This window comes from Oryctolagus cuniculus, chromosome 21 (genome assembly GCF_964237555.1).
Source record: "Oryctolagus cuniculus chromosome 21, mOryCun1.1, whole genome shotgun sequence".
NCBI classification, from domain to species: Eukaryota; Metazoa; Chordata; class Mammalia; order Lagomorpha; family Leporidae; genus Oryctolagus; species Oryctolagus cuniculus.
In genome coordinates this window covers 15,548,299-15,563,363 of record NC_091452.1, presented here as the reverse complement: position 1 = coordinate 15,563,363, position 15,065 = coordinate 15,548,299, and the positions used below count along the sequence as shown (strand labels likewise).

At 47.9% G+C, this 15,065-nt stretch overlaps 1 protein-coding gene across 1 annotated transcript in view; it reads right to left on the bottom strand.

The window, feature by feature from the left end:
• Positions 1–15,065, bottom strand: part of CCDC60 (coiled-coil domain containing 60) — a 189,723-nt gene that overhangs the window by 42,077 nt on the left and 132,581 nt on the right. Inside the window, exon 5 of the mRNA XM_051826621.2 lies at positions 5,889–5,996. Coding sequence (XP_051682581.2) covers positions 5,889–5,996 — 108 coding nt within the window. The remainder of the gene's footprint in view (positions 1–5,888; positions 5,997–15,065) is intronic.

Genomic DNA, 15,065 nt, shown 5'->3' with positions numbered 1-15,065 from the left:
AGGAGACCCAGATTGAGTTCCTGGTCCCCGGCTTCAGCATCACCCAGTCCCGGATGCTGTGGGAGCGAACCAGTGGGTGAGAGGTTGCTCTGTCAGTCTTTGCTTTTCACATAAAAAAAAGAAGAAGAAGAAGAAGAAACTGTGCCATCTGCCTCTCTGTAAAGGTCCAATCATTTCTAGTTAGTTCTCTGGTTGACCTTTGGAAATAAGAACAATGTCAATTCAGGGTCACAGCCCTTACTCAATTCCAAAATCCAAAAGGTCTTGCAAACAAAAGAAAATTTTCATAATAACTGATTTTGCTACAAAACATGAAATGAGCTGTGGCAGCCTGCTGGTGGCCTTCGCTGACCTGGGCCACACACAGGGGATCAATATTCACTTCTCTGCAGAGATGTTTGCTTGATGACAGGGCGGGGACCAAGGGCCCCCTGGCTGTCTGTGCTCTGTGCTCTAAGGTATGTATTTCTGTACGGTATTTCCTTTTAAAAAGAGGGGGCTGGCATTACCATGCCACGGGTTAAGCTGTCACTTGTGACACCCAAATTGTGACACCTATTGCAGCTGAGGGAAAAACGTAGCCCAGGAAAGAGGCCCGTGGGAAGTCAGAGAATTTGTTCAGTTCAGGTCCTGCGCTTGCGGGGGGGGGGGGGGGGGCTTCAGCCCCAGGCGCCTGATGGATTCTGCCTTTGCATGTCCTGGTGGGACTTGTGGGACTCTGGATGACTGATAGGAGGGGCCTTCAAAAAGTGCGTGGAAAATGCACATCACGAAGACACTATGCGTGGATTTCAAAATGTTTCTGCACCAAAATAAACATTTTAAAATATTGATTTTGGAGGCTGATGCTGTAGCGTAGTGGGTTAAGCTGCTGCCTTCAGTGTCAGCATCCCATATGGGTGCCGGTTCGAGTCCTGGCTGCTCCATTTCCGATCCAGCTCTCTGCTATGGCCTGGGATAGCAATAGAAGATGGCCCAAGTCCCTTGGGCCCCTGCACCCATGTGGGAGGCCCAGAAGAAGCTCTTGGCTCCTGGCTTCAGACTGGCCCAGCTCCAGCCTTTGAGGCCATCTGGGGAGTGAATCAGCGATGGAAGACTTCTCTCTCTGTAACTCTTTCAAATAAATAAATAAATCTTTAAAAATATTTATTTTTCCATATATTTGAAAGGCAGAGCTGAGGTTGGGGGAGCAATGGCTTCTGTCTGCTGGTTCACTCCCTAAATGCCTGCAACAGCCAGGGTTGGGCCAGGCCAAAGCCAGGAAGCCAGAACTCCATCTGGGTCTCCCACATGGGTGGCTGGGGCCTAAGCACTTGAGCCATCATTTGCTACCCTCCCGGGATGCATTAGCTGGAAGCTGGATCAGAAGCAAAGTGGGTGGGACTTGATATGGGATGCAGGTGTCCCAAGAGGTGGCTCAACCTGCGGTGCCACCGCACTTGCCCTAAACCTGTCTTATTCCATACTCCACGAACTTTTCTGAAGTCCTCTTGTATGTCTTAAGATGGAAATTAATCATTTTGGGCCACATCCTAAAGACATTTCTAACATCAACCTGAGGAAATAAAGATGGCCCATTTTCTATCCTCCACCCAAATCTACGTGATGCGCCCCCCCCCCCCCCACCTCAGCGTGGGAGAGCGGATCCCACGTGTCAGATGCAGACCATTGCTGCGGGTGGCTTGCTCAGAGCAGATGAACCAATGCTCCTAGAAGTTAAGCTGCCGCCTGCGACACTGGTATCTCGTATAGGCACCGGTTCGAGTCCCAGCTGCTCCACTTCCCATCCAGCTCCCGCTAATGCACCTGGGAAAGCAGTGGAAGACATCCCAAGTGCTCGGGCTCCTGTACCCACATGGGACATCCAGAAGAAGCTTTTGGCTCCTGGCTTTGGACGGGCACAGATCCGGCCATCATGGCCACTTGGAGAGTGAACCAGAGGATAGAAGACTCTCTTTCTGTATAAATTTTGCCTTTCAAAATAAATAGATCTCGAAATACCACTAATAATAGCCGGCACCGCGGCTCAATAGGCTAATCCTCCACCTAGCGGCACCGGCACACAGGGTTCTAGTCCCGGTTGGGGCATTGGATTCTTTCCCGGTTGCCCCTCTTCCAGGCCAGCTCTCTGCTGTGGCCTGGGAAGGCAGTGGAGGATGGCCCAAGTGCTTGGGCCCTGCACCCCATGGGAGACCAGGAGAAGCAGCTGGCTCCTGGCTTCGGATCAGCGTGGTGCGCCGGCCGCAGTGCGCCAGCTGTGGCGGCCATTGGAGGGTGAACCAACGGGAAAAGGAAGACCTTTCTCTCTGTCTCTCTCTCTCACTATCCACTCTGCCTATCAAAAAAAAAAAAAAATATACCACTAATAAAAAAATAAGCCTGCTGGCTAGGGAGCTGTTTCTTAGAATCTAAGCAATTAACTGCAAAGAAAAATCAATGTTGCTTTGACCTAGCAATTCCCATTTCTCAGAGTCTTGACAATGACAGAAACATTTGCAGCTGGGCAGAAAATACATGTATATGGCTGTTCCGTGCAGTCCTGCTTGGGAAGTCAAAACCTGGGGAATGATATCCGTGTCTGTCAGTAGACAAAGGGGGATTTAGGTTGCACCTCCTTCACAGAAGAGAGCCCGCTGCTCCTGGTTAAGGATGTGCAAGATCTGCATGAACCCTCATGGCCACAGATCACCGGGAAAGCTGTGTGAAGAGCAGGCTGCAGATTCCATTTCTGCTAAAAACAAACGAACAAAAAAAACCATCTTTTGGCTGGGGCTGTGGTGCCACTGCCTGCAACTCTGGTGGCATCCCACGGGAGTGCCGGTTTGAATCCTGGCTGCTCTACTTCCAGTCCAGCTCCCTAATGCACCTGTGAAATCAAGAGAAGATGGCCCAAGTACTTGGACCCCTGCCAGCCATGTGGGAGACCTGGATGGAGGGCCTGGGTCCTGGCTTTGGCCTGGCCCCGCCCCAGCTGTTGGGGACACTTGGGAAGTAAACCAGGGCACAGAGGCTCTTTCTCTGTCATGTCATGCCACCTTTCAAATATATAAATAAATTAAAAAAAAAACTCTATCTGTATAAAAGAAACAAGAAAGATTTGGAAAGACACCCCCATAGGCCTGAAAAGGAGTTTTCTCTTAGAAAGGAATTTTGGGGTGGTTGAGGAGAGAAAAGGCTTTTCTACATGGTGGATTTTTAGAAAAAAAAAATCTCCATAAGAATGCACTGTCTTCACTTAGGACTTGAGCAGCTCTGTTTTAAAGAAAGATAAATAATTCATGAGACATGTGTTAAGCCTATGGTTTTCAAACAAATCCTGGGAGTTACAAAGATATTTTAGAGTTGACTTGGTGCTGTGGCGGGGATGGGATCCAGTGGGAGGGACCCCCAAAACCTCATACATTGCTGGAGTTTCCATTAAAAATAATAGATTTCTGTTGCTTAAAGATATAAATTTTGTAAGCGACTCTTTCAAAGGAAACTAGTTTTAAATTCATTCCAACCTACAACATTGAATCAATCGGAGTTGTGGACGTGTCGACAGATGCAGGATTTATGTGCTTGCCCGTATTCTGGGGTGGAATACCCGGGCCCCGCCGAGAGGAGATGCTTGTGGGGGGCGCTGGGGGATGGGTGGCAGAGGTCTCCAGGAGGAAGGGGCTGCTTATGGCTTAGGATTTTGGAAGGTGAAGAAGAGAGCGTTGTCCTGGGGGGTGGGGCTGTGAGCAGACGCTGGGGTCCATGTCACAGTGTCAGTACTGTGGACGGGCAGCTCACCTTTAACTCAGCCTTGATGTCCCAGCACAGATTCCTCAAGGCAGAGATGTTCCCTGGTTTTGCTGTGGTCACCTTCATATAGGCAAACTGACTGCTTAAAGAACCAGTGTTGGCCGGTGTCGCGGCTCACTTGGCTAATCTTCCGCCTGAGGCGCCAGCACCCCAGGTTCTAGTCCCGGTCAGGGCGCTGGATTCTGTCCCGGTTGCCCCTCTTCCAGGCCAGCTCTCTGCTGTGGCCAGGGAATGCAGTGGAGGATGGCTCAAGTGCTTGGGCCCTGCACCCCATGGGAGACCAGGAGAAAGCACCTGGCTCCTGGCTTCAGATTGGTGCAGCGCCAGTCATAGTGACCATTTGGGGAGTGAACCAACGGAAGCAAGACCTTTCTCTCTGTCTCTGCCTCTCTCACAGTCTAACTCTGCCTGTCACAAAAAAAAAACAAAACAAAACAAAAAAAAACAAAAAAAAACAAACCAGTGTCATCAGTGTCATTGCATGTCCATTCCTGTTGGGGTTTGTGTGCACAACGCGGTTCCTGTAACTGTGGCCTCAAAGCTTTCCTGTGGGCCATGCCCTTTGGTGTAGTCGCTCCTCTCACTTTTCTGGGTCCCAGACAATGCGTGCTGGACCCAGCTGCTCCAGGGACTTGAATACCAAGTCCTCCTTTGGGTCCAAGGGGAGAAATAGTCACTCAAATACGAGGGGACTTCAGAAAGCTTGTGGGGAAATGGAACTGAAAATAAAATTGCTTTGGTGTAAATTTTTTTGAGACCTATGCACTGCATTTTCATAATACACATTTTCCATGAATCTTTTAAAGATCTCTCACAGGCATGGATTTCAGGATTTTTTGGGGGGTAACAAAATAAAGGTTATCTTTTAATTGCATTTTCCATGAACTTTTAAAAATTTATCTTAAAATTTTGTGTTTTTTTTTTTTAAATAAGATGTTTTATTTTTAATCTACTTCAAAGGCAGAGCGGGAGAGGGAGAGGGAGAGAGGGAGGAGGAGGTAGGGGGAGAGAGAGCATCAGCTGCTAACAAGTAAGTCAGCCAGGCTGAAGCCAAGAGGCCAGAATACCATCTGGGTCTCCCACATGGGTCATGGGGGCCCAAGCACCTGAACCACGCAGCACTGCCTGCTTCCCAGAGGGCATTAGCAAGCAGCTGGATTGCAAGTGGAGACACTGGGACTCCAAGTGGCACTCCGATGTGGGATGTAGACTTCCCAAGTGGTGGCTTAACCCTCTGCACCACAACGCCCTATGTTCAAATTCTGAATGACCGTTTAAGACTTGCACATTCTTAAGGGGTAGAAAGCAGCTTTTCAACACACATACACAGCTTCAACCACCCATGCCAGGCCTCTACATTGCCTTATCTGTGCTTTGTGTGGGGAGCCCACCAGCTCCCCTGCTCCTATTCTCAACCAGGACATTCTACATCTCCATGAGCCATAGTCACCCCCAGTGAACCACAGAACCTTGACGTCTGCCCCACTGTGCTTGGGCGCCTGTTACCCAACCTCCTCTCTTCCCCTTCCCTCCATGGCTTTTTTTTTTTTTTAATATCCTCTTGTATTAAAACCCCAAACAGACCCAAAATACCCCCAAACAACTTGAGAGGAAGGAGAAAATCAGTGCCATGAGAAAGGGAAGAATAAAAGGGAGAGAGAGGAAGAGGAAACAAAGAAGAGTGAGCAAAGAGCTGTCTTGGGGGAAGACTCAGCCCAAGAAGAGAGCCAGAGAGATGTGTGGCTGGGGGTCCAGCATGCCACAGCTGGCCAGTGCCCGTGGCGTGAGCACTCTCCCCACCTCTGATCCACTTCGGGCTACTATCAGGAAGTCCCTGAATGAGGAGCTGACGAGAGCCAGGGGAACAAGACACATGATTGGCTGTCACATGTGGGTGCACTGCCTCCAGCTCAGGAGACACACATGATTGGCAGCCATGTGTGGATGTGCTGCCTCCAGCTCACCCTGTTCGGATCCCACAGAGCACACGGAAGGACTCCTACGGCCGCCCACCCACCAAAAACAGCACAAGGAGGAAAAGCCCTAATAGGAGCCCCGCCCCCACTGCCAGGCTGCTGCTGGCTTAGGGTGCTACTTACTTTGGGTTCCAGCAGGTGATCAGCGGCTTCATGGTGTGGTGGGTGTGGTCGATGGTCAGGGCCTCCAGTAGCCAATGCAGGGCACAGAGCTGGCGGAAGAGGGGCTCACTGCAAGGAAAGAGGAGGGAGCCCGGCAGCACTCGGTTAGAACTACGCTCTTTATGGGAATCCCACGGAGGTGGCCGCTGCATTGGCTCCTGGTCAGAGAGCGGCACCACGCCCCAGGCACGTGTATAGGTTTTGCACAGATCATCCCGTTAGACCTTTGCAGCAGACTCTGGAGGTGTTCATCAGACCCATTCTACAGATGGGCACCCTGAGGCTCAGAGGAGTTAAGGAAGCCATGCCAGGTCTGTGGGCCAGCAGGTGGCAGGGCTGGGATTCAACTCTGAGCCAGTTACGGGGAATAGGGTGGACAGGGACAATGTGGGGGTCTTTACTCAAGCAAATGAGAAGAGTGGAAGAAATTAGTATCCTATGGGTGTTACTCTAGTAAGACTGAATGTGCAAAAAGTCCAGAACACAGGGAAATGAATATATTAACTGCACCTTTTTAAAAAACAGGTCAGTGACTGGGCCATGCATTAAATCCTCGAGTCCTTTGCTTGAAAAGGCAAAGGACTTGAAAGCTGGATGTTGAATAAAAACAGAGAGGGGCCAGTGCTGTGGCACGGCAGGGTAAAGTCTGGGCTGCTCCACTTCTAATCCAGCTCTCTGCTATGGCCTGGGAAAGCAGTAGAAGATGGCCCAAGTCCTTAGGCCCCTGCACCCACGAGGGAAATGTGGAAGAAGCTCCTGGCTCCTGGCTCTGGCCTGGTCCAGCCTCAGTCGTTGTGGGCATTTGGGGAGTGAACCAGCAATTGAAGACCTCTCTCTCTCTGTAACTCTGCTGTTCAAGTAAGTAAATAATAAATCTTTGAAACACACACACACACTCTCTCTCTCTCTCTCAAAAAAAGAAAAAAATGTCTACCTGACATTTTCTGATTGTGCAGGCACCTTGCATTAGCTGTGTGCAAGAAGCCAGGCACTGGCTAGTGTAGTCTCTACACATGGCTTAATTCTCCCAGCAACCCTGAGGGGTACGAATCCTCATTTTAAAGACAGGGAAGCTGAGGCTCAGTGAGGCATGGTGGCTTTACTCAAGGTTATGCAGCTCAGGGGTCCAGGATGGGGTCTGAGTAGCCCACGGAGCAGTCGCAATGACCGTGGGAGGGGGTCCTGTTCCCACCTCTTCCCTGGGAGAGGGGAAGTGAGTTACCCGAGGTTACACAGCAAGGATGTGTGTGACCAACACAGTGGTCAGGAGAGGGTTAAACAGCTGCCTGGAAGCAAGGTGGGGTCCTGGCCTGTCACCCTCCTTGTAACACTGTAACGGACAAGATGTGAGATGCCTCCTGTATAACTGTGATCCAGGAGGAGGGGCGGGTAACAGTGACACTGTGTGGTGTAGCAGGTAAAGTTGCCGCCAGCAGTGCCTGGCTTCCCATATGGGTGACAGTTTGAGTCCCAGCTGCTCTACTTCCTATCCAGCTCTCTGCTATGGCCTGGGAAGGCAGAAGATGGTCCAAGTCCATGGGCCCTTGCACCTGCATGGGAGATCCGAAAGAAGCTTCTGGCTCCTGGCTTTGGATCAGCTCAGCTCTGGCCATCTGGGGAGTGAACTACCGAATGGAAGATGTTTCTCTCTCTCTCTGTAACTCTGCCTTTCAAATAAATAAATAAAATCTTAAAAATCTTTGGAGGTATAGCCCAAAGACAAAAGCTGCCACAGTGAAAAAAACAAAGAAACCAACAAATATCTCCACAAATGCCAAATAATAAATGTACCAATTCAAGAAACAAGAATAAGGAACACAACATGACACCCCTAAAAGAATACAACACTTAAGTATTAGACTGTGATGATGAAGAGATTGAACAAATGCCAGAAATGGTATTAAAAAAATGATCATAGGGTTACTTAGAAGTAATCAGAAGCAAATGCACAAACTAATGAAATCCGAACATGAAAGAAAATTTCTCCCACAAAATTAAGATCATAAAGAGAATTCAAAATGAAATCTTAGAAATGAAGAATTCAATCAAACAAATAAAAAATGCAGTGGAAAGCCTTAAGAACAGAATTGGAAAAGCAGAAGAAAGAACATCCGAATGAGAAGATAAATTGCAGGAAGTGCAAGGTCAGACCAAAAACAAGAAGAAATTAGACACTGCTGGGAATCTCCAGGATACTATTAAATGACCCAACATACTGGTTCTAGAATTTCCTGAAGGCGTGGAAAGAGAGAAAGGATTAGAAGGCCTTTATAGTGAAATAACAACAGAAAACTTCCCTAATTTGGAGAAAGAAAGGGGCACCCAAGTACAGTAAGCACACAGAACTCCTAATAGACAGGACCAGAAAAGATCTTCATCTGACACATTGTAGTCAAACTCTCCACAATCAAACATAAAGAAAAGATTCTAAAATGAGCACTGGAGAATCGCCAGATGACTTTTAAAGGATCTCCAATTAGACTCATAGCAGACTTCTCATCAGAAACCCTACAGGCTAGAAGGGAATGGCCAGGTACATTCCAAGTCTTAGGAGAAAAAAACTGTCAACTCAGAATACTGTACCCTGCAAAGCTCTCAGTTATGAATGAAAGTGAAATAAAGATCTTCCATAACAAACAGAAATTGAAAGAATTTTTCACCTCTCATCCAACCTTACAAAAAATCCTTAAGGATGTGCTGCACACAGAAACATAGTCATCACTATGAAAGAAAGTAAAGGCAGAAAAATCTCTCAGTAAAAGTACAAAGGAAATCTAAAGTAAAAATAGGAGTATTTATTGAAAAATGGCAGGGCCAAGTTGTTACTTATCAATAGTCACTTTGAATGTAAATGGCCTCAGCTCTCCAGTTAAAAGATACAGACTGGCTGAATAGATTAAAAAAAAAACCAACTATTTGCTTCCTACAAGAAATACATCTCACCAACAAAGATGCATGCAGACTGAAAGTGAAAGGATGGAAAAAGATACTCCATGCTAACAGAAACCAAAAAACAGCTGGTGTAGCCATCCTAGTATACAGGGATGGTTCAATATTCACAAATCAAATCAATCAATGTGATACATCACATTAACAAACTAAAGAACAAAAATTATATGATTTTCTCAATAGATGCATGGAAGCATTTGATAAAATACAACCCCCTTTCTTGATGAAAACTCTAAGCAGAATGGGTATAGAAGGAACATTCCTCAATACAATCCAGGTAATCTATGACAAAACCAAGGCCAGAATCCTATTAAATGGGGAAAAGTTGGAAGCATTCCCACTGAGATCCGGTACCAGACAGGGATGCCCAGTATCACCAATGCTATTCAGTATAGTCCTGGAAGTTTTAGCCAGAGCCATTAGACAAGAAAAAGAAATCAAAGGGATTCAAATTGGGAAGGAATCCAATTCAAATTGGATTCCTATTTGAATATGACATGATTCCATATATATATAGGGGATCCAAAAGACTTTTGGAACTCTATAGAAGAGTTTGGTAAAGTAACAGGTTATAAAATCAAGCCTTTGTATACACAGACAATGCCACAGCTGAGAAAGGACCCCTAAGATCAAGTCTACTCATAATAGCTACCAAAATAATCAAATACCTTGGAATAAATTTAACCAAGGGTGTCAAAGATCTCCATGATGAGAATTACAAAACATTAAAGAAAGAAAAGAAAAAAGAAAAAGAAAAAATCGTCCATGTTCATGAACTGGAAGAATATCAAAATGCCCATATTTCTGAAAGCATTTTACAGATTAAACACGATACCAATCAAAATACCAAGGACATTCTTCTGAGATATAGAAAAAATGATGCAGAAATTCATATGGAAACACAGGAGACCTTGAATAGCTAAAGCAATGTTACACAACAAAAACAAAGCTGGAGGCATCACAATACCAGATTTCAAGACATAATACAAGACAGTTATAATCAACACAGCATGATACTGATACAAAAACAGCTGGACAGACCAATGGAACTGAATAGAAATGCCAGAAGGGGTCGGCACTGTGGCATAGTGGGTAAAGCCACCGCCTGCTGTGCTGGCATCCCATATGGGTGCCAGTTCGAGTCCTGGCAGCTCCATTTCCAATCCCACTCTGCCATGGCCTTTGAAAGCAGTAAAAGATGGCCCAGTTGCTTGGGCCCCTGCACCTGTGTGGGAGACCCAGAAGAAGTTCCTGTCTATTGACTTCGGTTCGGTACACTTCCGGCTGCTGCAGCCATTTGGGGAATGAACTAGTGGATGGAAAACCTCTCTCACTCTCTGCCTCTCCTTCTCCATGTAACTCTGACTTTCAAATAAATAAATAAATCTTAAAAAAAACCACCAGAAATCAATCCAAGCATCTACAACCAACTTATATTTGACAAAGGAGTTATAACCAATCCCAGGAGCAAGGAGAGCTCTTCAATAGATGGTGCTGGGAAAACTGCATTTTCACAGGCAGGAGTATGAAGCAAGACCCTCTATCTTACACCTTACACAAAAATCCACTCAAAATGGATTAAAGACCTAAATCTATGACACAATACCATCAAATTATTAGAGAACATCGGGGAAACCCTTCAAGACATTGGCACAGGCAAAGAGTTCTTGGAAAAGCCCCCAGAGGCACAGGCAATCAAAGCCAAAATCAACAAATGGGATTGCATCAAATTGAGAAGCTTCTGTACTGCAAAAGAAACACTCAGGAAAGTGAAGATGCAACTGACAGAATGGGAGAGATTTGCAAACCATGCAACAGATAAAGGATAACCAGAACATATAAAGAGATCAAAAACAACAATAAAACAAACTAACCAAGTTAAGAAATGAGCAAAGGACTTAAATATGCATTTTTCAAAATAGGAAATCCATTTGGCCAACAGGCACATGAAAAAATGCTCAGAATCACTAGCCTTCAGGGAAATGCAAATCAAAACCACAATGAGGTTTCAGACAGAAATCAACAAAAAACAAATGCTGGCGAGGATGCGGGGAAAATGGTACCCTAATCGACTGTTGGTGGGAATGTACACTGGTATGGCCACTGTGGAAGACAGCATGGAGATACCTCAGAAATCTGAATATAGACCTACCATATGATCCAGCCATCCACTCCTGGGAATTTACCCAAGGGAAATGAAATCAGCATATGAAAGAGTTATCTGTACTGCCATGTTTATTGCAGCTCAGTTCACACTAGCTAAGACATGGAATCAACCCAGATGCCCATCATCTGAAGACTGAATATGGGATATGTACACCATGGAATACTACACAGTGGTAAAAACAAAAATGAAATCTCGTCATTTGCAACAAAATGGCTGAATCTGGAAAACATCATACTTAGTGAAATAAGCCAGTCCCAAGGTGGCAAATACCATATGTTCTCCCTGACCTGTGATAACTAATAGAGGACCTAAATGGCAATCTGTAGAAGTGAAATTGATACTTTGAGAAGCAATGACTTGAACATCCCTTCTCTTGACTGTTGAGGAACAGGTTTTTTTTTTTTCCATACTATTTGTTGAACTCTTAACAGAGTTAAACATATGTGTATAAAGTCAATTGAACATAGGAAAAAAATTCCTCAAGTTCCTGAAACCATGGGCTTCCCCGCTGACCCCAATCCCTTGGACTGTGGCTGTGTGGGGTCAGAGTCTGGGCCTTCGGCTAAGGTGAAGCCTTGACAGAGCCCTAATCCAATTCTCCAGCGTCCTGATGAGACGTGGCCATGGGAAGAGATGCCAGGGCTGCCCACACAGAGAGGCCACGTGGGGACCCAGGGGCCAGTCGGCCGTCTGAAGCCTGGGGGGTGTTGGGGAGGCCACACAAGGGGCCTGCCCTGACCTCGGACTGCCTGAATCCCAAATGCGACACACAAACTTCTATATCTAAGCCTTCTGGTGTTTGTGATGGTAAGTACAGCCCATGCACACACACACACTGTTAGTAACACACCGCCACCTTCTCACACACACATTGTCATGTATGCATATGCTGTGACTCATACACACTCATTCATATCTCAGTCACGCTCACACACCATCACACACACACATTGTCATGTATGCATACACTATGACTCACAGACTCATGACACACACACATGCCACACACTCACCATCACACATTGTCACATATGCATATACTGTGACTCACATACACATACATGATTCACACACATGCCACATGCTCACACACCATCACACACACATTGTCACGTGTGCATACACTATGACTCACATACTCATACATGACTCACACACATACATGCCACATGCTCACACACCATCACACACACATTGTCACGTGTGCATACACTATGACTCACATACTCATACATGACTCACACACATACATGCCACACGCTCACACACCATCACACATTGTCACATATGCATATACTGTGTCTCACATACTCATACATGATTCACACACATGCCACACGCTCACACACCATCACACATTGTCATGTATGCATATACTGTGTCTCACATACTCATACATGATTCACACACATGCCACACGCTCACACACCACCACACACATTGTCATGTATGCATACACTATGACTCGCATACTCATACATGATTCACACACACATGCCACACGCTCATGCACCATCACACACATTGACATGTATGCATACACTGTGACTCACACTCATGTCTCAGTCACATGCTCACACACCATCATTGTCACATGTGCATACACCATGACTCACATACATGTCACTCACTCACACACCATGACCTAACAGTGTCACACACAAAAACTCACAGCCACACACACAATCACAAACTCACACACATGCACACCGACACACATGGGTCCCCCGTCCACCTCTCCAATCTGCAATCTTCCCACTTGTTGCTCATGCTCCCACCTGCAGTTCGGCAAGATGCCCCTCAGTTACTCCAGCTCATCGCCTTTGTCTTTGGCACCACCTGCCTTCAAATCCCAGCTCTGCCATTTACTGGCCGTGTGGCCTTGGCCAAGTCACTTCCCTTCCCCAGGCCTCAGTTTTCTCATCTGTAAAATGGCAGCAATGGTAGCATCTCCCTCACAGGCTCAGAGTGAGGTTTAAAGCTTAGCATTGCTCTCTGCTCCTGATACACATCCCTCAACCCCTTGCCCCTCAGCGATCGGACTTCCGTGCAAACATCACCTCCACCAGGAAGCCCTGTGTGATTGCCCTAAGTCTAGATTAGGCTCCCTCCATGGGGGTTTCTAAAGCATCCTTACAACGTGACCCCTCGACCCCTCACCTTGGGTCCCTGTTCTGTAAGAACTACCCATTTGCTTGTCCCTCCAGTCTGTGAGGCTGCAAGCTACAGCATGTTGTTCACTGTGGGACACACTGCAGGACCCAACACGTCTCTGGTTAATAGATGGAAGATGTGTAAGACAACGGGAATGCAGGAGTTCCCATCTGACATTTTCCTGAGCTGATAGCTCGGGCACAGTTCTCATCCGAGGACACAGAGCCACGGGGGTGTGAAGGGTAGTAACAACAACATCAACAACAACAACATAATAATAGCAGTAGTAGCAAATTCTTCTCGAGGAGTGCTTACTGTGCACCTGCTAGGATTTGGATGTGGTCCAAGTGTGTTCGCGAAGGTTCATGTGCTGGAAGCTTTGTGCCGGGAGTGGTGGGTCTTTAAGAGGCGGGGCCTAGTGGAAGGTGGTGCAGTCACGGGGGCTCCATTCTTGGAATTGACAAAAGCTCATTTCTGGGAGTAGATTAGCTCCCACAGAAAGAGCGAGCCTGGGCCAGACAAGGCTCTCTTCTTCATGACACCCCCTCCCCCACACACGCACGCATGCCGTGTGTTATGTAATAGCCATGGAAAACAGGCCAACACAGGGCCAGAAACCGCCGTGAGTGCTTAACATCTGTGACCTACTTCCATCCTCATCAAACCCTGGGAGGAGGTTCTGCAGATGAGGAACCAGAGGCAGAGAGGCCAGGTAACCTGTCCAGGGCCGCACAAGTCGGCAGATGGCTGAGCTGGGATCCGAGCCCAGAATCTGTGCTCTTAACCACGGCGCATAGTTTCTGGCCGAACGTTGGAGGCCTCCTGCTTCGGCAGGATGGGGCTTCGTCCCGTGGGCCTGGACCTCTTTCTTGGCCTCAGACCCGGTGATCTAACCGATGGGGAAACAGGCCAAAGAGGAAACCGTCCCCGGAAGCGCGCTTTGATGGGAATCGGCTCTTTCTCACGAGGAGCCCGTGTCAGGACTTTTACCAAGTTACAAAGAAAGCATTTCCTTTCTTGGAGGCCGGGCGTAGCAGGCAGAAAAACAGAACAGGGAGGCACAGCGCCTGCTCCTGAGAGCCCTGAACTCGGGAGTCTGGGTGGACACCCGCGGTCACGCAGCTGCACAGCCCGCGCTGTGGACACGCCTGCCTGCTGCGCCCACCTGAGGGGCAGTGGGCGGAGGCACTCCTGGAAGGAGACAGCACTTCTCCTTTTGCTAAGGGAAGTCAGAGAACATTTGCAAGGTCGTTTCCAGCCCCCCAAGCTGCTGGCCAAGGGCAACCCTGGATGGGGTGAGGGTGGGGGTGGGGGTTGCAGACACTGCTTTTGTCCACACTCACAAAAGGCTGTGTGTGTTGGGGGAAGACGGCGAACAGCTCAACGTGGGGTCTCCCCCTGGATGGACTGGTGCCCACACTAGAACTCTCAGCCAGCGTGGGACCTGAGCCACCAGGGCTGAGGGAGGGCGAGCGGGCTCCTAGCTGGTGGTGACCTCGGACCTGAGAGCTGACCCAGCAGGAGACTGATGAGACAGCGCCTGTTTCCCGGGGCCGCCTGCTGTACACACTTTTCATTGTGACTTTGCCCCTTTTCCCCTGCAGGAGGGGAAGCCCTTTCTCCACCCCTGGCTCCGGGGCTTGCTGAGTCAGCAGAGTGTGTGGGAAGGGCCACAGCGTCCTTCCTAGCTCAAGCGTCAACAGGCTCTGGGAGGCGCCTGTTCTTGCAGTGGTCACTCACTGCCATGGGAACGGGCCTGGGCTGGCCTGCTCGATGTCAGAGCCGCCCTGTTATCCTAGTCACCACTGGTCAGTCAGCCAACCAAGCAAGCAACCACTCACTCGTGGGTGAGCCCATCCTGGGACAGC